This window comes from Rana temporaria, chromosome 1 (genome assembly GCF_905171775.1).
Source record: "Rana temporaria chromosome 1, aRanTem1.1, whole genome shotgun sequence".
Taxonomy (NCBI): domain Eukaryota; kingdom Metazoa; phylum Chordata; class Amphibia; order Anura; family Ranidae; genus Rana; species Rana temporaria.
Window position 1 is genome coordinate 188,051,932 of NC_053489.1, and position 26,775 is coordinate 188,078,706.

The 26,775-nt window shown below is 40.2% G+C and overlaps 1 protein-coding gene across 1 annotated transcript in view; it reads left to right on the plus strand.

Annotated features, from left to right (window-relative positions):
• TMEM132B (transmembrane protein 132B) overlaps positions 1 to 26,775 on the plus strand; it is a 751,132-nt gene that overhangs the window by 332,067 nt on the left and 392,290 nt on the right. Inside the window, exon 3 of the mRNA XM_040347367.1 lies at positions 12,780 to 12,926. Coding sequence (XP_040203301.1) covers positions 12,780 to 12,926 — 147 coding nt within the window. The remainder of the gene's footprint in view (positions 1 to 12,779; positions 12,927 to 26,775) is intronic.

The window sequence follows — 26,775 nt, forward strand, 5'->3', positions numbered from 1 at the left end:
CTAAAGGCATATTTTTATAAATGTTTCTGCTTTGCCTGGAGTTCCTCTTTAAGGATAAGCTATCACTATAATGTATTCAAAATGGTTGTAGAAAAATGAGTCTACTACCTGCTACTACATCTGTAGTGTTTATTTGTCTGGTTCAAACCTACTCAGCCTTGGCATGCTTAGAAGGAGAAATGACCACACACAAAAACTATGTTTTAAAACTCTCCATGGAAAGGGTTGCCTTTTTTTATTTCATGTGGCCATTTTATAAAAAAAAATAATATAAATTAAACAGTGGTAATAGAATTCTGGAATGGACTTATTCACCAAGATAGAAAGGAATGTGCAAAGTGCATAAACCTAAAGCAACCAATCATAATCAACCCTGAACCTGTACTGACTTCAGAAACCCTTAAGGTGCTGCCCTTTGCACTTAATCATTGCTTTTTACATTGCTGGATTGAGTTATTGAGCTTTCCAGTGACAGAATCACTATGCAAGACAAATAATTACTCACCCTTTTCAAAACATTCCTTCCTTACTGCCTGGAATGAGTTTGCAGTCACACTGTAGCTGGTGAGTAGCATTCTGTAGCATTTCCATAAGGAAAGGAATGAGGCCTCATACACACGACTGAGATATTGAAACTTGCTGGGAGATATTTGTTTGCCGAGGAAACCGGTCGTGTGTACATTTTCTTCGAGGAAACTGTCGAGAAACTCGACGAGCCAAAAAGAGAACATGTTCTCTATTTCCTTGACGGGAATGGAGAAAATTGGCTTGTCGAGTTTCTCGACGGCTTCACAAGGAACTCGACGAGGAAAATTATGTGTTTCGCCTGTCGAGTTTCTCGGTCGTGTGTACGAGGCCTGACACCTCCCTAATTTAGCTAGTATGAACAAAAGCAGGTACGTACTTTCTCTGCACATTTTAGCAATCCTGTCAATTTAAGTTGTCACCAGCATCAGAAGAGCAAGTGTGTCATTGGTTTTACTGGATTCTAGGTTATATTTTTACATAGGTTTTACTTTTAAAGTAACGCAATTGTACATATTCATTATTTTCAAATGCAGATATTTCTTTAGTGACTTCATTTCTGCACACTCACGGAAAACCACTTTATAAGTATGAAGACAACAATGCTTCAGGTTGTCATTTTTGTCTTCAGCCTGAACAACACTGCACCGTATTCCCTTACTTTCAACCAGTGTTTGAAGATGATGCCCTTGGATTAGAAGTTGTGACAGTGCGGCTCAACATTCAGAATCAAGAGCACAGCATGTCTACCCTTGTCAGATTGTCTGTTTTTTGCCATATTAAAGATGCTGTGATGGAGCACAGTGTCAGTGTTCCTGTGCTTTATCTTACCAGACAAGTGATAGAATAGAGATACAGTTAGAAATGTTGGGAAATGGAGCATTCTGCCCTTACCTACGTGCTTATGTGATCATGCAATGATGTGTTTGTACAAGACTCAATGATAGACAGAAAATATCTAAATCCTGAACTGAAAAACCTTATAGATAACTTGCTAACAAAAATGACACATGTATGAAACCAGTATAAACTATGGATGCGTTTTCCCTTTTTAAAATAAGGTAGAAGAAATGTGTATAAATTAGTATTTTTATGTAAGTCAGTGTTTTCAGACAGAGGTCAGAAGAACCATCTTTTAGGTTAACTGTATAACAAACTATTGATACCATTAGTACATGCCCCTCATTTAAAAGAAATTTCCACTGCAATTAAAAGGCTTTTAGTAACACAAAGATGATCATGCCAGCTGTACCTTCCTAGTAAATGATTTACAAAGTTAAAAGCTTAAAACGTTGTCCTCTGTGCCTTAGGGCAAATACTCTTATATTAATTCAAACACATTTCCGGTTAATATTAAAAGATTTTTTTTTCGCAGTTATGACTTGTGGAAGGTTTATATGTTTTAGTAGAAGTCGGATATATTGTGGTATACACTATAGACTGTGGGGCAGATCCACAAAAGAATTACGCCGGCGTATCTATTGATACGCTGCGTAATTTTAAAGTACCCGCGTCGTATCTTTGTTTTGTATCTACAAAACAAGATACAACGGCATCTGGGATCGATCCGACAGGCGTATGTCTTAGTACGCCGTCGGATCTTAGGTGCATTTTTTCCGCCGGCCGCTAGGTGGCGTTTCCGTCGAATTCCGCGTCAAGTATGCAAATTAGCTAGTTACGGCGATCCACGAACGTACGTCTGGCCGGCGCATTTTTTTACGTCGTTTGCGTTTGGCTTTTTACGGCGTATAGTTAAAGCTGCTATATGGTGGCGTACTCAATGTTAAGTATGGTCGTCGTTCCCGCGTCGAAATTTGAATTTTTTACGTCGTTTGCGTAAGTCGTTCGCAAATAGGGATTTGCGTAAAATGACGTCACCGTCGGAAGCATTGGCTTGTTTCGGTTTAATTTCGAGCATGCGCACAGGGATACCCCCACGGACAGCGCATGCGCCGTTAAAAAAAAACGTTGTTTGTGACGTATTTACATAAAACACGCCCCCATCACAGCCATTTGAATTCCGCGCCCTTACGCTGCCAAAGATTCACTACGCCGCCGTAACTTACGGCGCAAATTCTTTGAGGATTCGAAAAAAAATAAGTTACGGCGGCGTAGTGTATCTTGGATACGCTGCGCCCGGCGGAGAGAAGCGCCAAGGTACGTGGATCTGCCCCTGTATTTTTAGAATGTGGTCTTCCAGGTATCGATAGGAGGACTTAAAATGAACTTGTAGTCACCTTCTTGTACCTGCTATTGAACCTCATTGTTGTTATACATACTAATATACATCTGACACATTCACTATTAGGTTATTTTAAATTTTTGAGGCTGCTATATATGCTGCCTTCGTTTGAAAAGATCACATTAAGCCTGTTAGAGGGGAAACAGATGGAAAACGGGACATGAAGGAAAGAAGTGTGTTGCTATGTTTTATGTAGGATACATTACAAATACACAGCTGGTAATGTGGGAGGTATGCTTGGATTTCATGATTTCAAAGAGTCTGTCCCATCTACATCCTCTGCTGTTCCTGCAATCATCCTTTACAGGTTGTAGGAAAACACTGGCTCTTAACATCACAACTTCATTATACAGTACATATATTCAATTCTGATAGATTTACATTTACCTTTAGACAAACTGCAATAAAAGTTTACTAGAATTGTGGAAACTTGTATATCAAAGCATTTTTTTACAGGGTATAAAAGAGAAGAGAGGCTCCTCTCAGGCCCTGTACACACGATCAGTCCAAACTGATGAAAACGGACTGAAGTTCCGTTTCATCAGTCCAAACCTACCGTGTGTATGGCCTATCAGACTTTTGTCCTTCAGACCAAAGTTTTAAAACTTGCTTTAAAATCGGACTGATGGACTGATGACCGATCGGTCAAAACCGATGGTTGGTACGCAAAAGCATCGGTTTAAAATCCATGCATGCTCAGAATCAAGTCGACACATGCTTGGAAGCATTGAACTTCGTTTTTTTAGCACGTCGTTGTGTTTTACGTCACCGCGTTGGACTCGATCGGATTTTGAACTGATGGTGTGTAGGCACATCAGACCATCAGACCATCAGTTCATCAGACCATCAGACTTCAGCCTTTAGTCCGTTTGGACTGATCGTGTGTACAAGGCCTAAGTGTAGCAATAAGTTGCTAAAAGTTGTACCTTCATTAAATGTAACCATATTGCTACACTTATGCCCTGTACACATGATCGGTTCGTCTGATGAAAACGGACTGATGGACTGTTTTCATCGGATGAACCGATCGTGTGTGGGTCCCATCAGTTTTTTTCCCATCAGTGAAAAAAAATAGAACCTGTTTTAAAATTTTCGTATGGTTAAAAAACTGATAGAAAAAAAACGATCGTCTGTGGGGAAATCCATCGGTCAAAAATCCACGCATGCTCAGAATCAAGTCGACGCATGCTCGGAAGCATTGAACTTCATTTTTCTCTGTACGTCGTTGCGTTTTATGTCACCGCGTTGGACACGGTCGGATTTTTAACCAATGGTGTGTAGGCAAGACTGATGAAGGTTAGCTTCATCAGATATCTGATGAAAAAATCCATCGGTTCGTGTTCATCAGACGAACCAATCGTGTGTACAGGGCATTAGAGGCTCCTCTCTTCTTTTTTATACTCAGTTGTGGCATGACGCTACTCTTATATCAAGACATTGCTTAAATATCAAGACAAAATGTAATAAAACATTTTGCTTGTCTTGCAAAACGCTCTCAAACCAAGTTACTCTCAAACCAAGGTTTTACTGTATTCAATTTATGCAGGCATGGTTTCTGTTGATTATGTCTCTTTATCTAATTCAAATTTTCTACCAGCCATTTGGTAAAATAATATTTCCTAACATCTTCTTTTATAGTAGATTAAAGTGGTTCTATAACCAAAACACTTTGGCTGGATTCACTTCTTTCTGTTTGTCCTTGTTACCATTGTCACTGGGACAGGAAACCTAAAATTATAAATATGTAATCAAAAGAGAAATAGAAATTAAATCTTACAGCTAGAACACCTATTCTGGTGACAACTGTGTAAAAGTGGAAATCCTGCCTATAGTGATCTCCTGTTGCATCTCCAGGACAGAAAGTGAAAGGAGATTTTCTCAGTGAGACACAGGCAGCAAAAAAGTAACTGACAAGGTTACTCACCTGAAAGTATGAACACCCATTGATAAAAGTATTTTGAAAATTGAACACTACCTTTTTGTTGGTCCATTCCCTAAGCCATAATAAATGTACTATTTGCTATAGTGAGCAGTAATTTCAGCCATCAGACGGGTCGTTTCAGCTCCCATGGTCTCTCCTTACTGAAAATAACAGTTCACACAGCTTAGTGAATAAAGTTTTATGTCAGTTAAGATTATTGCAAAGATTTTGTAGAAACATACATTATGCATCCCATTTAATTCTTCCTTCGTTAGTGCTCAGTAGGACCTGCCTTCTGCAATCACACAATACATCCCAGTATTATAATAAGATATATAACTGGAGGTGAAAAAGCATATGGTCAGGACTTGATATTTCTTGAGATGTTCTGTATAAACATTTCATTTTCATTGTGTTTAAGTGAGAAGGCTAATTAAAAAATAAATATATATATATATATATATATATATATATATATATATACATATATTAGGGCTGTGGAAATTAATTCCTCGATTAATCAGTAATTCTTTTGATCGATCAAAATGTTCTTGATCGATCAAAATTCTTTTGATCGATACTCACCTCTCCACCGGCTTCCGGGTCTTCAGGGAGTTCCGTCGGAGATCCGGTGATGTCACGGACACCGGCGGGGCTTGCCTTGTCCATCTGAAGGGCTCCTTTGCTGTGCCTTCATATCTGCATGCCGGCGGGACCTTACTATCTGCCACACGCAAGGGCTGTTACACTTCCCTTTATCAACCTGGGATTCTACAGCCACCCACTAGGAGTTGTGATAGTTCCCTCCACAGGACAGCTACATGCCGACGGACTGATGTTAACCCCTCCTCATCTGGATTCAGCAGTGGTATCGTTGTACACATTTTTATACCAGTATCATGCTTGGCTACATGTTTTTATGACTGCTTTTGCTACCGTTTGGTATTACTCGCACCATTTTTACAGTTTATGTAGCTACATCGATTTTATCTCCAGTGCAATATTTATTTTGTTACCTACTTGAAGACTATAAAAGTTTTAATGCTATTCCCATCGAGCGCTGCCTTTGTGTGTTTCTTGTATCCTGATTATCCATTTTTCCAGTGGTTGGTAGCTGCACTGGGAATCGGCCTGCAAGGAGATCAGCAAAAAGTAGTTGGATCTGTATGTGCGTTATAATTAATCAAAATTAGTCAATTAATCGATTAAAAAAATATATAAGTATGCATCTTATGTCAAATGTAACAAAGGCATGGTTATACTTTAAAGCAGTGTAGTAAAAAAATGTATTGCTAATTTTTTCACTTTCACTAACTTCTTGAAATATTCAGTAAAAACATATACATTTAAAATGTTATAGTTCCTAAAATTATGATTGCTGATATCACCTGTGTCTGCACAGCACTAACCTTGCATGCCATTGTAGAAGAAAAGTATTTGTTCTGTGATGAGAACCATTACATAGGACATAAATGCAAATTGAAGACTGAGTACATCTACAAATAGAAGTACTTGTGTGTTGGGTTTGTTTAAAAATATGTTTTCCTAGATTCGTGACAGCATCTCGAAACACTGCCTCTTCAGATTTCCGTCAGAAACAAGCAGTGCTTTTCATTTCATGGCAGCTTAATTTTTGCATGGGAACAGGCGAAGAATCTCTGATTATGGAGCTGCATTCTAAATATATTTAGTAAGGTGAATTTTTTTTAGCCATTTGCCTTTCAGTCTTATAGGAGAAACAAGAAATACCTTTTAAACAAAACGTGTCAACACGGAACTAACATTTAAGCGTCCTTTGTAGGTGTTGCCCTGCCATAAAATGGATACGTATGCCACCACATGAGATAAAAATGTCCCACTGTGTTAAATTATAGAAAAGATATCATTTTACTATAGTGCTTCAGGAAAACGCTGCTGGAGTCAAATGGTTGGACCACCGAAACAAGTAATTATCTAAAGGCAATTTTGAAGGACGCTCTTGCTGGTCTCTCCCCGTGAAAGCTTCCCCAACGCTGCACTTTATATGCTTTACCTATCCTAGGGTGTAATGCCATGGTTAAAGGTTACTGCAGTAAAAAGTCTCAGCTTGGTGAGAAAGTGGTACTACTTTGTTAAGAGAGATCTTGGGTGAGTGTAGAAAGATAAGAAAAGCTAAAGTCTGCTCATTTAAATGCATTATGGAAATGTGAGCTGTCAACACAAGCATGGCTATAAATATGCTAAATAGTCTCAGCGGTCTCCTGCCAAGGCATAAAGGTGGCAAGAGAAAAGGGTGGAAGTATATTGAAAACAGACAGGAACAGAGCTAGCAAAAGTAGTATAGCCTGTGTCTTGTTCTTAATAAAATAATTCATATTAATGGTGAAATCTAATAATCTTGGCTATTCTAAGCTGAGCTTATTTTATGGTAGGCACTTCACCCGTAACATCTGAAACCTAGATAGGTTAGATTTATCATCAACAGGGTATGCTGGAGCTTTTTATACTAAACAATAATTTGAAAATCCTATGAGTCTGAACTATAGTTTTGCTCCGTAACAAACAGAATATTCTGTCTTTTTTTATAGAAAACTTAAGTCTATTTCCAATAAATACAAATTTTATGTTATTATTGTAAAGTTTTACTTGAAAATAAATTGTGTGATTTTCACATTTATACAGACATGCTATTTCCATCATTTTATAAATTTGTAGATTGGACATTATGACATATTTATAAATAGAGACATTGTTTTGACCTTATATAGACTAGAAATTCTTAATTTTAATTAAAGGAGTTGTAAAGTTTCATGGTTTTTCCACCTTAATGTATTCATGCATTAAGGTGAAAAACCTTCTGTGCTGCATCAGCCCCCCAGAGCCCCCCTTTTCTTACCTGAACCCGGTCGTTCCAAGCTCAATCCCAGCATCTCCAGCCGCTGTCTCGAATCCCCATTGGCTCTCGCTGCTACCAATCAAATCCAGTGAAACAGGATCTTGGGGGAGGGGCCGAGTCCTGCTGTCTGTGTCAATGGACGCAGCAGCGGGACTCGGGAGCACGCAGGTGAACCCATGGAAATTGACTCTCTGTGGGGGCACCCAATGAAGAGGAGGGGCCAGGAACACTTCCGGGGGACACCAGAAAGGAAGATTCGGGCCGCTCTGTGCAAAACCCTTACACAGAGCAGGTAAGTATGACATGTTTGTTATTTAAATTATTTTTTTAAATAAAAACCTTTACAATGACTTTACAATATATTGGAGTTTATACATATTTATGTACATTTGAGAGAGGGCACGTGAATGCTACACTATTAAACTTACAAAAGAATATTGAGCATTTTATATTGGGTAGCTTGCACTGAATCATTTAGAATATATACATGTTTTTTTTTTATCAACATGTTTTTGATAAAAGAAAACAATGCCCTCAATTATAAGTAATATAACATTAGAACTTGTAATAAACGTAGCATATTGACAAATTAGGGTTGTTTGTTTACAGGACCCTGTTACTATACTTTAAACTTCTGCAGGCCTGTCACTACCGAACCACACTGCTATTATGCCTATGTTTCACCACACTGCAATACATGAACTAGTATTAAACCCTTTGATAGTTACCCTCAAAATATAACCCTTCCCCATTGGTGCCACACCCAATCCTAGGCTAAATGACTTCTGAACGTTTCCAGGAATTGCTATTTAGTGACAAATTCCTAGGGTTGACCTGAAGGACATCACAGAGTTTGCAAATCAACATGGGAAGATTTACTTTATGGTAGATTTCTTTTCAACTTCACCTAAACAGCCACATGACAGAATTAAAGTTATATTAAAGGCAATAATAAAAAAAATAACAAACATGTCATACTCACCTGTGCAGTGGTTTGGCACAGAGCAGCAACCGATCCTCCTCTTATTTGGTCCCCTGCCAGTGCTCCTGGCCCCTCCCTCCTGCCGAGTGCCCCCAGAGCAAGCAACTTGCAATGGGGACACCCAGGCAAACATGCTCCTGAGCTGATGTGTTCATTCACACACAAAGCCATGGCTTAGCCCCAGCCTCTCTCCCTTCTCATCGGCTTTGACTGACAGCAGTGGGAGCCAATGGCTCCTGCTGCTGTCTCAGCCAATGAGGAGGGAGAGACCCAGCAGAGCTAAGGCTCCCACGCACATCACTGGAGAAAGACCAGGCTCAGGTAAGTATAGGGAGGCTGATGCACAGAGAAGTTGTTTTACCTTCATGCATGAATTCATGAAGGTAAAAAAGCTTGAGCCATTAGAACCACTTTAAAGTATAGTTTTGACTAAACTTCCTCAAAGGTGAAATCAATACTTTTGTGGCTAGATCAATTTCACGTTGGTAAAAATTTCACATTGACATGCACAAAATCAAATCACTCTACCCATACCTAACCAGAACCACCACAGAGAGCAGTAGGGAGACTGTTACACTAGTATATTTTTTGAATGTGCCCAGCAGACTCTATGCAGTCCTGGTTGTGACTGGAAAAATACATAATCCATTAGATTGACTGATTAGAATTGCAGTGGTGGACCAGCTGAGTAAATGGATGTTATTGACAAGAAGATAACTAAAGTCAGGAAAAATGATGGCAGACTAAATAACTGATAAATTGTAATGTTAAAGCTGTTTCATATTAAAACTGATAAAATATTAATGTGAAAGCAAAATGTAATTGTTACATTGGAGACATTAGAAGTCAATATTGAACATGTTTGGTTTTAATATTTTTGAAGACCACAAATACGTTTCTTGCATGCATTTCCAAGAGGCCATGTCCCTGTTACGGAAAAAGTTTCTATTCTACAGAGTTAATGTACAGGTTTGGAGTAGCATTACAGTAATTAAATCATTAGACAGAGTACGAGAAGCAGCTTTTGTATCTTTTCTTAATCTATTATATGTCTGTGTTTCTAGTATCTCTCGAGGTACCAGATATAATTTCTGCTTTAACCATACATAAAGAGATTTGATCAACTGAGGTTCAGTCAGACCCTTGGACAATCCTTTCTTTTCTTGACAGGCACATTGCTATTATATGAATGTTAGGTGACTTCCAATTTTTTGGGGGTTCCAGATGAGGTCCATATATCTCTGCTTTATTAAAAAAAATGAAGATGAACAGAAAGTGGGAAAAACCTTTTTACATGATGGATACCTTACACAACCAGTACTGTTATCCTGAAGCTCTCAAACATACAGTGGGGATCGAAAGTTTGGGCACTCCAGGTAAAAATTTGTATTAATGTGCATAACGAAACCAAGGAAAGATGGAAAAATCTCCAAAAGGCATCAGATTACAGATTAGACATTCTTATAATATGTCAAAAAAGTTAGATTTTATTTCCATCATTTACACTTTCAAAATGACATAAAATAAAAAAATGGTGTCTGCAAAAGTTTGGGCACCCTGCAGAGTTAATATCTTCTACGGCCCCCTTTGGCAAGTATCACAGCTTGTAAACGCTTTTTGTAGCCAGCCAAGAGTCTTTCAATTGTTGTTTGAGGTATCTTTGCCCATTCTTCCTTACAAAAGTCTTCCAGTTCTTTGAAAAATTTCTGGGCACTGCTCTTTTAAGGTCTATCCATAGATTTTCAATTATGTTGAGGTCAGGAGATTGTGAAAGCCATGGCAAAACTAGTTTACGCCTCTTGATGTAATCCCCCGTGGATTTTGAGGTGTGTTTAGGATCATTATCCATTTGTAGAAGCCATCCTCTCTTTAACTTCAGCTTTTTCATAGATGGCATGAAGTTACCATCCAAAATTTGCTGAAATTTTATTGAATCCATTTTTCCTTCTACTCGTGAAATGTTCCCTGTGCCACTGGCTGCAATACAACCCCAAAGCATGATTGATCCACCCCCATGCTTAACAGTTGGACAGAGGTTCTTTTCATTAAATTATGTGCCCTTTCTTCTCCAAACATACCTTTGCTCATTCCGGCCAACAAGTTCTATTTTAACCTCATCGGTCCACATAACTTGTTTTCAAAATGCATCAGGCTTGTCTATATGTTCATTTGCAAAGTTCAAACGCTGATTTTTGTGGTGAGGACGTAGAAGAGGTTTTCTTCTGATGACTCTTCCATGAAGACCATATTTGTACAAGCATCTCTTTATAGTGGAATAGTGTACCACAACTCCAGTGTCTGCCAGATCTTTCTGGAGGGATTGTGCAGTCAAATGTTGGTTTTAAATTGCTTTTCTCACAATCCTGCGAGCTGTTCTGTCTGATATTTTTCTTGGTCTTGCAGCTCTTGCTTTAACTTCCACTGTTCCTGATGACTACCATTCCTTAATTACATTCCGAACAGAGGATATTGACATCTGAAAACGATTTGCTATCTTCTTATAGCCTTCTCTAGCTTTGTGAGCTTCAACTATTTTCAGTTTCAGTTTTCTAGACAACTGCTTAGAAGAACCCATGGTGCTGATTGCTGGGGCAAGGTCAGATGAGTCTGGGCATTTAACACCTTTGAGATTGACATCACCTGGTCTTCCCAGACGATGATTGAGAACAATCCATGACACTGGAAGGTCTCAGCTTTGCAAAGGGGGCAGTGCATGCTATAAATTCTGCAGGGTGCCCAAACTATTGCAGACACCATTTTTTGTTTTCTGTAATTTTGAAAGTGTAAATGATGGAAATAAAATCTAACTTTTTTTGACATATTATAAGAATGTCTAATCTGTAATTTGATGCCTTTTGGAGATTTTTCCATCTTTCCTTGGCTTCGTTATGCACGTTAATACAAATTTTTACCTGGGGTGCCCAAACTTTCGATCCCCGCTGTATATTCCTTCCTATACACCATGAAAACATGCACTGTAATGTAAAAAAACTCTCACCCCAGCGGAGAATTAAATATTAGCAGACTACTTACCTTGATTACTCTTTAAGCCCAGTTGAATTATGTTGTTTTTACCTTCAACAGCAGCATGAAATCTTCATGCCTGGGCACCTGAATCAATAATGGACCACTGCTATCTGGGTCTATCTGCAGACTGCTCTAGCTGGGGTTCAACGCAGGGCAGTGTTTTGGGATTTGTGTCTTAGTTGGGGAACATGTCCAACAGGAAAGCAGTGGCCCTCTATGCAGTCTGTCATCTGTGTCTGATGTTGGAGGTGTTGCTGTTGTTGGAGGTGAAAACATTAAAACCTTCTAGTCATCTTTGGAACTTAACATAACATTTCAGTTGTGCTTTAAGCAGAACAATACATAAATGGTTGTTCCCATATGATCTGCAAATGAAGAAAACATAAACAAATGGCTTACAATTTAAATGCTGAATGCTTTTTATGCTGAAATGTCAATTTTGGATACACTTTTAATGTATCCTGTCAGGGTAGCATGCATCATTCATTGTATTTTGGTTTGATTGGCAGCCCTAAACATTCTATCGATCTTAAACCTTCTATCATTTCATACTTGGTCATGCCACTTCAGTTGCAGGTACCAAACCTTCTCTGGACCTGGCCTCTTTTCCATGTGCAAACCAAGAAAGTAATGGGACCACTACTATAGCCCTGGAGGACCATCCAATGTATCTTGTGAACTGGCTCCTCTATTCTGCAAATAGAACAGAAATGACATGCCTGGTTATGATATTATATAATGAACGCATTTCTCAAGCAGTTTAGTCCACATTCTGCCTCACAAAACAATGCAGAACAAAGACACGTCAACACTTATAGGATTTAAGGAATATTATGTCTTTTATTCAGCAGGTGCTGAGATGACACAAACATCTCATTAAAGAAAAACTATGAGCTCCATGGGATTCCATAGTTAGTTGTTCAAGCAAATTGGATAATCTCTTTTAACTTTTTATTCTAAGCTATTCATTTTTACTGCATAGAATCCTACAGATATGTATGCTTGTCAGTCTTTTTCAATTACTCTTTCAGCAGATTTCTTTTGCATGGTTACTAAGCACATCTTGTGGAGAATCAGTCATTAACAATGATCTAGAGAAGGTGTCATACCGCTGAAGTCTTTTTGCATTGTTAGGTTCTTGATGCATTGCTAGCTGTCATCAGAGATGCAACGCTAAATCATTTTCCCTATATTCTTGCTTCTGCAGGGTCAAAGCTGCTCTTGGTGCCAAAGTGATTGCTATAAGAGTGGATGACTCTGAACAGTGGAGAGTTCAAAGACAGATGGAGAATGGAGAAAAACACACAACTGTTACACTAGACTGTGTGAGGCAAACACCTTTCATACAAGGCAGGTAGGTTTTCCAAGGAAAGAAAAAGCAAAAAAGCTTACTTAGGTGCTTTGTCATATACGCATGGATGCTATCTAACATCTTTTTGAATTTTTGACCAGCTTAATAAGTAGTTCACAGAAGTCTGCACATGTCATCAAGTTCTTTAGGCTATTGTTTCTCAATCTTAATCATTTTAGGGTCCTTGTGTTGCTTTCTTAAAAAAGTAAGGTCAACTCAAGGCTTCTACTGATTGAAGATTTCTGAAAACCATACAAATGCTTTGCAAATGCTTACTGTACTAACTGTTCTTATAAAAGCTGAAGCCCTTGTGAGGTCTTTTGATTTAATCTATGAAAAACCAATAACACAAAAAGTAGCATGTTTAATTGTTTGGTGTATTAGTACAAATGGGACTAAGACAAATATAATGAGCACAGTGTCATGTAGCATGCAATCAGAATGCTTGATTTTTTTTCAAAGCGGAAGGTTAAATCTGATTTTTTTTGTTACTGGGAAAACTCTTTCTGTGCCAATTTATTATCACCAGTCATAAATAAGCAACTATTATTTCAAGCCCAATAAGGCTCTTATTCACAGGGGCATTCCGGGTGAAAAGGACCCTTATGCCGCGTACAGACGGTCGTTTTCTGTGATGAAAAAAAATGACGTTTTTGAAAACGTCATTTAAAATGACCGTGTGTGGGGAAAACGTCGTTTTATGTCTTCTGAAAAACGACAAAAAAAAAATTCGAACATGCTCTAATTTTTTGTGTCGTTTTTCAAAACGTCGTTTTTTGTGTCAATGAAAATGATAGTGTGTGGGCAAAACAACGTTTCAAAACGATGTTTTTAAACCCACGCATGCTCAGAAGCAAGTTATGAAGCTAGCTTCAATGGAAAAGAGTGCCGTCGTACGTGCTGAACGTAACCACGCTTTGCTAGAGCATTTTAAAAAATGATGGTGTGTAGGCAACGTCGTTTTTGAAAATGAAGTTTCAAAAACGTTGTTTTATTTCATGATTCAAAACGTCTTTTTTTTTTTATCACAAAAAACGACCGTCTGTACGCGGCATTAGGCCTCTTACACACGGGGTTGTCTGAATAGGTCCACCTGTCAGTTTTTTAGGCAGACGTGATTGAACACTGCATCGTCCTTTATAGAGCGGCAGATGTCAGTGGACGCATATCTGCTGACACCCGCCACCATCCCATCCTGTCCACCAAAAACAGATGGATAGTGATCCTATTATCCATCACTCCAGCGGATCAGATCGAATAGAAACGGACAGGTGGTCTGTTTCCATTCAATTTCCATATAGAGGAGAGCGGGACTGTTGTCTGTGTCAACTCTGCGGAGTGGACACAAACCTGTCATCCGCCTGCTCAGCTTACTGAACAGGCGTCATGTCATTTAAAGTATTGTGTTTTTTCCGTGTCACCTTCAAAGTTGCAATTAAAGGACTCCCTACTTACTGTATTTTTTTTTATTGTTTTGCTTTGTTAAATGTCTATAATGGCAGTGCTCAGCTCTCTATTTTTTTGACTATAGCTTGCCTATTAAGCCTCGTACACACGTTCAGTTTTCTCGACAAGAACCAGCAAGAAAACTGCTGGCAGAGTTTACTTGCCGAGTAAACCGAGCGTGTGTACGAGGCTTTCAGGTTTCTCGTCAAGAAAACTGCCTAAAATCTTGACAAGAAAACTGCCTAAAATCTTGACGAGAAAAATAGAGAACATGTTCTCTATTTTCTCGTTGTGATTTTCGGCAGTGTTTTCCTGCCGAGAAACCCGAGAGTGTGTATACTTGCCTGTTGCCGTGGAAACCCGCACATGCTCGAAATGACTTTGACGCATGCGCGGTAGCTTCCTAGGCATAGGTAGGGTGCAGCAAGATGGCGGAGACAGCATCGTATGTGACGAGCGCATGCTCGTCGTACGACATGACGTCACCACGTTCTTGCCTTCCAAAAGAGCCCGCAGTTCTTTTGAAAGGAGTGTCTGTACACTCGGACAGCAAGAGATTCTTGCCAAGAATCTCGGCAGGAAAAACAACAGTTTTTTCCTGACGAGATTCTGGCCCATGTGTACAGGGTGTCAGGCTTGAGAATAGCCAGAATTTTATGTCAAGTTTTGTATAATGTTACTAATGTGCTACTATGTGAAGATATTGTGGTTGTGAAACTTCAAAGGAAGAATCAAAATGAAATAAAAAACTGATGAACAGCTGCAACCACTGAATTAGTGATCTCACACCTACATAAATATAAAGTGAAAGAATGGTGCGCTAAATCAGCTTGTGAACCATATAACTGTACACAAATTATTTAGATAACACAATGCTAATTACCGTCAATATCTAGAATGCCTAGTGTGAATAAATGAAATGAGTGACATATAAAATAACTTCTCAATGTAATAATATATATGTATGTATATATATGTGTGTGTAGATATATATATATATGTGTGTGTGTGTGTGTGTGTGTGTGTATGTATATATATATATATATATATATATATATATATGTGTGTGTATGTATATATATATATATATATATATATATATATATATATATATATATATATATATATATATATATATATATATATATATATATATATATATATATATATATATATATATACAGTGAGGAAAATAAGTATTTGAACACCCTGCTATTTTGCAAGTTCTCCCACTTGGAAATCATGGAGGGGTCTGAAATTGTCATCGTAGGTGCATGTCCACTGTGAGAGACAAAAAAAAACCAGAAATCACAATTTATGATTTTTTAACTATTTATTTGTATGATACAGCTGCAAATAAGTATTTGAACACCTGTCTATCAGCTAGAATTCTGACCCTCAAAGACCTGTTGGTCTGCCTTTAAAATGTCCACCTCCACTCCATTTATTATCCTAAATTAGATGCACCTGTTTGAGGTCATTAGCTGCATAAAGACACCCTGTCCACCCCATACAATCAGTAAGAATCCAACTACTAACATGGCCAAGACCAAAGAGCTGTCCAAAGACACTAGAGACAAAATTGTACACCTCCACAAGGCTGGAAAGGGCTACGGGAAATTGCCAAGCAGCTTGGTGAAAAAAGGTCCACTGTTGGAGCAATCATTAGAAAATGGAAGAAGCTAAACATGACTGTCAATCTCCCTCGGACTGGGGCTCCATGCAAAATCTCACCTCGTGGGGTCTCAATGATCCTAAGAAAGGTGAGAAATCAGCCCAGGACTACACGGGAGGAGCTGGTCAATGACCTGAAAAGAGCTGGGACCACCGTTTCCAAGGTTACTGTTGGTAATACACTAAGACGTCATGGTTTGAAATCATGCATGGCACGGAAGGTTCCCCTGCTTAAACCAGTACATGTCAAGGCCCGTCTTAAGTTTGCCAATGACCATTTGGATGATCCAGAGGAGTCATGGGAGAAAGTCATGTGGTCAGATGAGACCAAAATAGAACTTTTTGGTCATAATTCCACTAACCGTGTTTAGAGGAAGAAGAATGATGAGTACCATCCCAAGAACACCATCCCTACTGTGAAGCATGGGGGTGGTAGCATCATGCTTTGGGGGTGTTTTTCTGCACATGGGACAGGGCGACTGCACTGTATTAAGGAGAGGATGACCGGGGCCATGTATTGCGAGATTTTGGGCAACAACCTCCTTCCCTCAGTTAGAGCTTTGAAGATGGGTCGAGGCTGGGTCTTCCAACATGACAATGACCCGAAGCACACAGCCAGGATAACCAAGGAGTGGCTCTGTAAGAAGCATATCAAGGTTCTGGCGTGGCCTAGCCAGTCTCCAGACCTAAACCCAATAGAGAATCTTTGGAGGGAGCTCAAACTCTGTGTTTCTCAGCGACAGCCCAGAAACCTGACTGATCTAGAGAAGATCTGTGTGGAGGAGTGGGCCAAAATCCCTCCTCCAGTGTGTGCAAACCTGGTGAAAAACTACAAGAAACGTTTGACCTCTGTAATTGCAAACAAAGGCTACTGTACCAAATATTAACATTGATTTTCTCAGGTGTTCAAATACTTATTTGCAGCTGTATCATAAAAATAAATAGTTAAAAAAAATCATACATTGTGATTTCTGGATTTTTTTTTTTTTGGATTATGTCTCTCACAGTGGACATGCACCTACGATAACAATTTCAGACCCCTCCATGATTTCCAAGTGGGAGAACTTGCAAAATAGCAGGGTGTTCAAATACTTATTTTCCTCACTGTATATGATATTAATATGTTGAGGAGTTGTTTTATATGTCACTCATTTCATTTATTCACATTAGGCATTCTAGATATTGATGGTAATTAGCAGCGTGTTATCAAAATATGTTTTGCACAGTTATATGGTTCACAGGTTGAATCAGCGCACCATTCTTTTACTTTAATATCAAGTTTTGCCTTCAAGTTTCACAGGTTTCAGAAAGGTTTCACCCCCTGTGAATTAAACCCAGGCAGGTGTGCACATCCCTACCAAGGACTGATGAGGGAGCATTCAAGAAACATCAAGAGTTGTGAAGGAAGCGCATATCTACAGAAGCAAGATTCTGAATAACAGAAATTCTTGCACTGTAGATTCTCAGGTACAACTTCTTGTCCAGCACAGAGATCAGTGAGAAGCATAATAGTAACATTATCAAATCTCACTCCTAGTCTTTTAAGAATATCAGTCAGAGGGACAATAGCTTAGATCACATGTGTCAAACCTTGTGATCCACCAGGTAATTTCTTATGGCTCTCGCACCCAGGGCTTTTTTCCCATTGACCGTGGTGGAACTCCGTTCCAATGCTTCTGGCTCTCACCCTCCACTTCCCACTCACCACTTTCACTTGTAAACACAAGCCTTTTGTGTTTACAAGGGCAACTTTCCTTTTGCTGGCTCGTGGCTATCACAGATCCCTTGCATTCACTCACGGGGGGACATGGCAGTGACATGTGTTGACTAATGATCTCCTTGCAAGTGATAGATATCTACACTGCCAGAAAGTACTATTACAGTGCTGGGTAGGTGAGATGCAGGGAAGCTTTTGAGGGGGAGGGGGGGAAGTGGTAGAGATAAGGGCTGTGGAAGGAGATGGGGGAGAGTGGTGCAGAGGTCAGAGCCAAGGGTTGAGGGGTGGAAGTGAGATGTGGACAGCCTGTAAAAAAGAGCTGAACCCTGCATTTTGTGCACAGCACACCCCTGAACTCTGCACGCAATGTACTCCTAAAACTCTGCACTCTGTACACAGCACACCCCTAAACCCTGCATTCTGTATGTAACGCACCCCTGAAAGTTGTACGTGACGCACTCCTGAACCCTGAAATCTGTAGCAAAACCCTAAACCATGCACTTTGTATGTAGCACACCCCTGAACTCTGCACTATGTACACCGTATACTCCTGAGTACATATGGGTTGATTTACAAAATCTGGAGAGTGCAATATCTATTGCAGATCTGTAAAGAAACCAATCAGCTTCCAGGTTTTTTTTTATCAAAGCTTCATTCAAGCTGGAAGTTAGAAGCTGATTGGCTGTCATGCATAGCTGCACCAGATTTTGCACTCCCCATTATAGTAAATCTAACCCCATAGTCTTAAAGATACAAGAGGCCCTTTATGGCAGGCATGACGCTGATCCCACCTATGATAAAATTGTGTTTAAAACAACCTCTGGCTTAGATGATCTCTCACTTTAGCTATACATGAGATTCAAAGAAGAGGAAGCTATTTTCAGCAGGAACTCAAGACAAGACAGGAAGACAAACAGTAAATCTTTTAGAGCACCGCATAGGCACAATTATAGTCTCTAGATGTTCCCTTTAAGATAACAAATCTTCATTTTTTTAGGTCAGGCCCACAAAGTTATTGCAAATGATCACCTTGTAAAACAACTGTCAGGAAAATCTCCTGGTCACCTTAGATCAATCAAATCTCCCAGTTCGTAGCAAGGAAGAAGCTTTATTCATAAGCATCGATACATATGGGTGAGGTCCTTACATGCATAGAATCAAGCCAGGAGTCACAACCCATAAACACAGGCTCAGCCTTTTTGTAATAGCAGAAGAGGAAGTTACAAAAGTCATGCATTTTCTAAGTGTATCCTAGCAGCTCATTGGACTTAACTTTATTTGCTGCATCAGCACACCTTACAATCTTTAGAATATTACCACATAGTATATAGTTATAACAAAGAAAAACAACGCTTGGGTGTGTGCAGGATATAATCACCATCTTGCAATGCCCAAGTTAAGTGTCCTTAACTAAACCTATGAAATGAAGAGCAGGCTCAAACAGTTCTTGATAATTCCAACAACAACCGTTTAACATTTGTGTATAGATATAAAAAAACATACCGTATTTATCGGGGTATTGCGCGCTCCGACGTATAGCGCGCACCCCTAATGTAGACCCGAAATTCCTGTTATTACTTACAGTTTTGGTGTCTTGCCCAGCGTCCATTGGTGGCCTTGTCCGGTCCGGCGTCCGTCTGCGGCCTCGGTGGTGTCCTCCCGGCTTCTCCCGCGCTGTCTCCGAGTTGAATCCCCGCTTCCGGCGACCAGTTTGACCGCCTCCGCTGACATATACCGAGCGCAGTACACTCGGGCACGCTCGGCACGCTTGGCTTCTCACGCATAAATGTCACAGAGCATAACCACGAGCGAAGCCGAGCCTGGCCGAATGTACCCGAGTGTACTGCGCTCGGTATATGTCGGCAGAGGCGTTCAAACTGAGCGTGGGAAGCGGATATCGGTGTATATCGCGCACCCACGATTTTCCCCTTATTTTAAGGGGAAAAAAGTGCGCGGTATATGCCGATAAATACGGTAAATACTTTTTTTTTTATAAGTGACCACATTTACTCTGTTTCCTCTGTTCTCAACTGAATAAAAGCTGGGGGGGGGGGTTGGAATCAACAGCACACTGATCTTTTCTGATGTGCATTTTTGCGTGATTGTGATGTTACATAGTAAAGAGGAAGGAATGATGGGGAAGGTTCTATGTGCCATATAAAGCACGTTAGATTATATCATAGCAATATAAATGAACAGAGTTAATAGTATAAGCTAATAACCCCAATCTACTGTATATCCAGTTTCAGTAAAGATAACATGTTCCTAACTTCATTAGATTGTTTCATATTATGGGAATATATTTATTCCTAAAATGTACTCTTTAGGCCTTTATTTTCTTGTCTCAATGAGATTTCTCAGCTTTTGCAATTTGCATAATTTAATTAATCTGGAAATATTAAAAAATGTATCACACAAAGGGAAGAGATGAAGTGCTAATTAACTATAGTTGTGCATTTAACAGATATGTACAAAACTGTGAAATGTCTGCTAATGGAAGTTCTGTTGCTGGTAACGGATTTAAATCGGTAATTTAGTAAAACATACATATGGGCAGATCGTTGATAATACGGGGCTTTCAATCATTTGTAACTTTCATTTAAATTTTCTTTTAATCCTTAGGCCTCGTACACACGCCCGAGGAACTCGGCGGGCGAAACACATCGTTTTCCTCGTCGAGTTCTTGTTAGGCTTGTCGAGGAACTCGACAAGCCAATTTTCTCCATTCACGTTGAGGAAAAAGAGAACATGCTCTCTTTTTGGCTCGTCGAGTTCCTCGACAGTTTCCTCGCTGAAAAATGTACACACGACCGGTTTCCTCGGCAAAAAAAATCTCCCACCAAGTTTCTTGATGGATTCTGCCGAGGAAACCGGTCGTGCAAAGAATGTGAGCAACAGTAAATGCTATGCTAGCTGAATAGTCCTGGTCATGTAACAATCTGAAAGGAAGATTAAAGGGACACTCCTATCAACATGAAACATTTAAACAAATAAAATGAACAGTCTACCAACACTTAGCTGTTGCTTGCACAATTTTTTGGCCAACAGTAGATAAGAGTGAAATGGTCGGCATATGTTAGAGCTTCTCTGGGGATTGCTGCAGTTCACAAAAAAACATTGGAGGTACCCTGTGTGCCAAATCACTACCTTACTGCAGACATTCTGTACTTTCAAATTAGTAAAACTCTTAAAACGTTAATTCGCCTTTAATAAAAATAAAAATATAAATAAATGCCTATGCAGAAATGGGGTGTCTGTAGAGAAACAAAAACAAAAGAAAAAAAACTGTGCAGTTTTGACTTAAATTAAATAATGCCCCTGCTATAGATGTAGGCCATTTACATACCTCATGAACACATGCCTATGCTTATGCGTGCATTCATTTTAATAATTTACTCTCATTTAATAAAAAAAGTTTTGCACCGGAGTCTGTGCCTCTTTTGCTTATCTTATACATACCTCATGAATCCTGACTGGAAAACTCCCAGGATGTTGCTAAGAGGGACCTAGCTGTTACTGCTCACCCCCACCATCACAGGAGTGAGCTCTCAAATGCTGGGCTCAGAGCTACTGTATCAGGGGAGAGAAAGTGCATGTTTCAATTCGTCATCTCACGAATCGTTACAGAGCGAGAACCGGGAGCTGTGTGTGTAAACACACAGCTCCTGGTCCTGTCAGGGGGAGAAATGCCTGATCGTCTGTTCATACAATGTATGAACAGCGATCAGTCATTTCCCCAAGTCAGTCCACCCCCCCTTCAGTTAGAACACATCCAGGGAACATCCAGCCCCCTAGTGTTAACCCCTTGCCTGCCAGTGGCATTTTTATAGTAATCAATGCATTTTTATAGCACTGATCGCTATAAAAATGCCAATGGTCCTAAAAATGTGTCAAAAGTGTCCAAAGTGTCCGCCATAATGTCAAAGTACCGATAAAAATCGCTGATCGCCGCCATTAAAAATATTAATAAAAAATGCCATAACTCTATCCCCTATTTTGTAAACGCAAAAAAAAACAAAAAAAACTGCAAGACAAAGGCATAATGAGCTAATATGCATAGCACACCCTTTGATTGCCAGTGTACAGTATTATCACTGTATTAGTGTCATTATTGACCTCAGTGTCAGTGACATCAGTGTCAGTATCAGTTAGCGCTAGATTGCCCGCCATACTATCACAGTCACATTATAGTTTGCTGATCACCACTATTATTAGTATAATGTCTGTATGGATCAGTGTCTTGATCACAATCAGTACTATACTAGTGTCCCCAAAAACTGTTAGATGTGGATTCTTTTGCAAATACATGTAGCGGAATTAGGGTGTGCACTGCAAGGCTCAAACACACATGTGGGTGGGCATGCACATGCATGTGTGTGTGTATATATACATTACCTTGAAGACGTATTTATACCCCTTGAAATTTTCCAAATTTTGTCATGTTACAACCAAAAACGTAAATATATATTATTGGGATTTTATGTGATAGACCAACACAAAGTGGCACATAATTGTAAAGTGGAAGGAAAATGATAAATGGTTTTCAACATGTTTTACAAATAAATATGTGAAAATTGTGGGGGGCATTTGTATTTAACCCCCCTGAGTCAATACATTGTAGAACCACCTTTCGCTGCAATTACAGTTGCAAGTCTTTTTGGGGATGTCTCTACCAGCTTTGCACATCTAGAGAGGGACATTTTTACCCATTCTTGTTTGAAAAATAGCTCAAGCTCTGTCAGATTGGATGGAGAGCGTCTTTGAACAGCAATTTTCAAGTCTTGTAGTATTTCCTGTAATTAATGTAAGGGCCAGCATCAATTAATTTATTTTCTCTTCAGAGCTACTTTTCTCTCCATACAAGACTCCATACGAGTGCAAATCAACTGCACCAGCAATGAATTCTGAATAATCTAAGAAGCATCTCAAACTGATATCAAATGTCTGCTGCATTTGCTCATTGAAGCCCATAGACACAGGCCCTTAGTATGTCCATTTGTTTTGGTATTGGCCTCCAGCAAACCCCTACATAGAAAGGACTAAGAGGTTATAAGACTCTTTTACAGCCTTCATATACTGGCAAACACATGCTTATAGCAAGAGAGAGAGATCGGAGTGATAAAATATCATGGTTCTGCTTCTCCTTCACTGCCCAAACAGCAGCAGAGTGGCATATCCCAAGATCAGACGTTGGGAAAGTGGGACAATCTGGAAAGGAGAAAAAAATTGTACGGAAAAGGGTAGGCGTGGCTAAACTGTGCAGAAACTAAAGGAAACATGGTCTAGATGAGATAATAAACCCTTTGGTCAGGAATATGTAATGTACACCACAATGTAAAGAGTGTAGTGGTCAGCAGTATGTATCATAGTGTCCCTTATGCTGCTGGTCTTTAAAAAAAAATAGCCAGCGTCTGTGGTCAGTGGGAGAAGGAAAAAGCCAGCATTGGTGGTCATTGAGAGGAGAAAATGTCCGGCATTGATGGTAACTGGATGAAAACAAAAATGTTTTGTGTCAGGGGCCAACAGGAGAAAAATTGCTCTGTGATGGGAAATAGAGGGCACTGGTGCTCAGTGGAGGGAAAGGGGGTGTCTGGTACTGCATGGGGGGAGTGGGGGCACATGTCAGAAAGAAAATCAATTTGCCTAATAGTGAAGTAAAGAAGCCAATGTTTGGTTCAGAAATGATTATTCCAGCACCCAACTAGCAGTGGGACACATTCCGAAACTGTGGAATGCTGGAACTTTGTTAAAATTCCAGGACAATCCCATAGAATCTGGGCCTACTGTGAGTTATGACACTGTGCTGCACTCTGTAATCAAGTACCTGGACAGCATAAATACATGAAATACATAACAAGTACGGTAGTTATATTTTTATACAATCAGGCAGCTAGGTGGATCCTGAAAAAATTGTTGGGATTTTTCCAGATCCTGGAGAGGCTCTGCTACATCAGTTGTTAGTGTGCTATAGCTCACTGTCGGATGATTCTGGGGCACAGGAATGGAAAAGTAGGTGCAATCATGTGACCTACAAGAGAAGTATGGCCAAAAAAACTTTGACAATACTTCTTTTTTAGGCTTGCCATACATGAATCAGACACAATTTGTTATGTGGTCTATCCTGTTGGCACCACCCAGCTTGATACAACTGTATTATTATTATTACAGGTATTTTTATAGTGCCAACAAATAATGCTGTGCCGTTACATATTGTACATTTACATTAGTCCCTGCCCTCAAGGAGCTTACAATCTAAGGTCCCTGTCTTCCCTATCTCACATTCATACATGCACATACTAGGGACAACTGGATAGGGGCCAAAGTAACCAACATGTTTTTGAATTGTGGGAGGAAAATGGAGCACCCAGAGAAAACCGGCGTAAGCACAACATGAAAACTCCTTGTAAATAATGACTTATTAGCAGGCCAATGTCTGTACTCTGTAATTTAGCTGGACTTCATGAGGTCAAAAATGAAGCTACACAGGTAAAATATATAGTGCACACTGTTCTGCTGATACACTATAGTTTGAACAGATTTTTTATCCCTTTGTTGCATTTGTAATCAGTTTCTTTGATTAAGATGGGCCTCTATAAATATCCCCTGTGAAATTTTGTAAACCTTTGTGATTGAACAACATCTATCCTTATTAACATGCTTATGCAAGCCCTCCCAATCACAGCTCTGCATTCTACTCACATATGCTGTGCCAATAAGCACAGATTTATAATTAAGTATCTATAGGCCTAGTAATAAGACACATTGTTCTATTTATAGAGGGTATCCAATCACAGCGCATTGAATGATGGCACTTCTAGTGTGATCCTGTTCAGCATCTGGTGGGAATTTATCTTCAGCTGCTTCATAAGTGAAACATAAATATGTAGTTATTCTGAATAATTACTCAGCCACCATTATTGATTCACGGCTTGTAGCAGAGCCAGTTGGAAATTTGGTAAAGTGCCCAACAGTATATGCCACGTGGTGTACTTGTTTAAAAATCAGTCAAATCAAAATGCGTTGGAATAAAAGGTAACATTATACTACTGAAGGGGATAATACGTAAGTACATTCAATCAGAAAATGATAATTAGACCAATCTCAATTAATCAATTCCCTTTTTTTTTGGAGATGAGGGGAAGCTTTTGTCTACTGTATTCAAGGGCTTTAATATAATCCTGTGACAGAATTTGTGGTGCGCACACATGATGATAAAAGGGGAAACAGGACTTTTTTGTTTCTTTCCTTAAAAAAAATCTACTTTTTTATCTGATTAAATTTCTTCTTGTTTCTCCAAGCTAGCTCTTTGGGCTGTGCTAGTTCCCCTTCATTTACCCGTACCTGTACTTCACTGCAATTAGTTGAAAGCACAGTCCTGGACATGCTCTCATATTTTTTGTAAATGTAATACCGTAGTAGTCTTTGGCATTCACCTTCTTAAATACCTCTCTACAACAGTGTTGCCAACCTACCAGATTGAAATTTACTGGCACGACACCCGAAATTTACTGGAGCAGCCTCGTTTTTACTGACATTTCACAAAAGTTACTATATTACATTTTTAAGTGCACATTTCAGTAATTAGGCTACAGACAAGTACGCTAGGCAAATAGCAATGTGATTTATGGTAGATATTAAGGTAAAAATACATATTTTTGTTATTTTAGATATAATAAGGGCAAATTATCTCCCTGCCTCCATCCCCCTCTGCCACCAACACCCCCTGCCTTCACCCCCTCTGCGGTGCCACAATCACCCCCTGCCTCCAATCTCCCTCTGCCTCCAATCACCCCCTGCCTCCATCGTCCCCTGCCTCCATCCCCCTCTGCGGGGCCACCAACAACCCCTGTCTCCATCCCCACCCTCTGCGGTGCCACCATCCCCCTCTGCCGTGCCACCAACATCCCCTGCCTCCAATCACCCCCTGCCACTAACACCCCCTGCCTTCAATCTCCGCCTGCCTCCCTCCCCCTCTGCGGTGCCACCGCAGTCACCATCACCTCCTGCCTCCAGGGCCGTTTGAAGGAATTTGGGGGCCCCAAGCAAGAAGCGGGGGAGGGGGTGTTGCTGAGTTTCAAGTACCGCATACCGCCGCATACAGCTGATGCCCCCTCCCTACCGCATACCGCCACATACAGCTGCTGCCCCCCTCCCTACCGCATACCGCCGCATACAGCTGCTGCCCCGATCCCTACCGCTTACCGCTGCATACAGCTGCTGCCCCCCTCCCTACCGCATACCGCCGCATACAGCTGCTGCCCCCTCCCTACCACATACCGCCGCATACAGCTGCTGCTGCCGAACGTCAGCTAGTACTTCTTCTGACTGCTTCCCCGGCTCCCCCCCATGTTCTTTTTACTCCCTACCGCATACCGCGCTGCAGAAGATTCAGTTTGCTGTTCCCGGCCGGACTGAAAGGAAGTGAGCACTGAGTGTCAGTCTGGCCGGGAACAGGAAACTGAATCTCCTGTACCACGCGGTTACGGTACCCGGCCGGACTGCAGGAGGAACCGGGAAAGGAGCTCGGCCACGCTACAGGCTGCAGCATTTATAGGAAGCGGCGGCGCGGCGGCCGCTTCCGGGCCAGCTCCAGGCCAGCTCGGGGCCAGCTCGGGGCCCCAAGCAGTTGCTTGTTTTGTCTGTCCTGTTCCAACGGGCCTGCCTGCCTCCAATCACCCCCTGCCTCCAATCTCAATGTGCAGTTTCAAGCTGAACCGATCTCGGCTATTTTTACTGGCACATTTCCGCAACCACTGACATTTACGAACGGGGGAAAAAAGTGCCAGTTTTTACGAACTGTCCGTAAAAATACGGATTGGTTGGCAACACTGCTCTACAATAACCCCAAAGTTATAGTTGTCATTAAAATTCATTAACAAATACAATCTGAAAACTTTCAACTCTTGTGTGCATTACCATTATATAGATTCAATTTTTCTTAACCATATTGTAAAAGTTGATCTTCTAAAGTGGAAGTAAACTTCCAATGTTAAATTTTACCTAGTAGTGTAAATA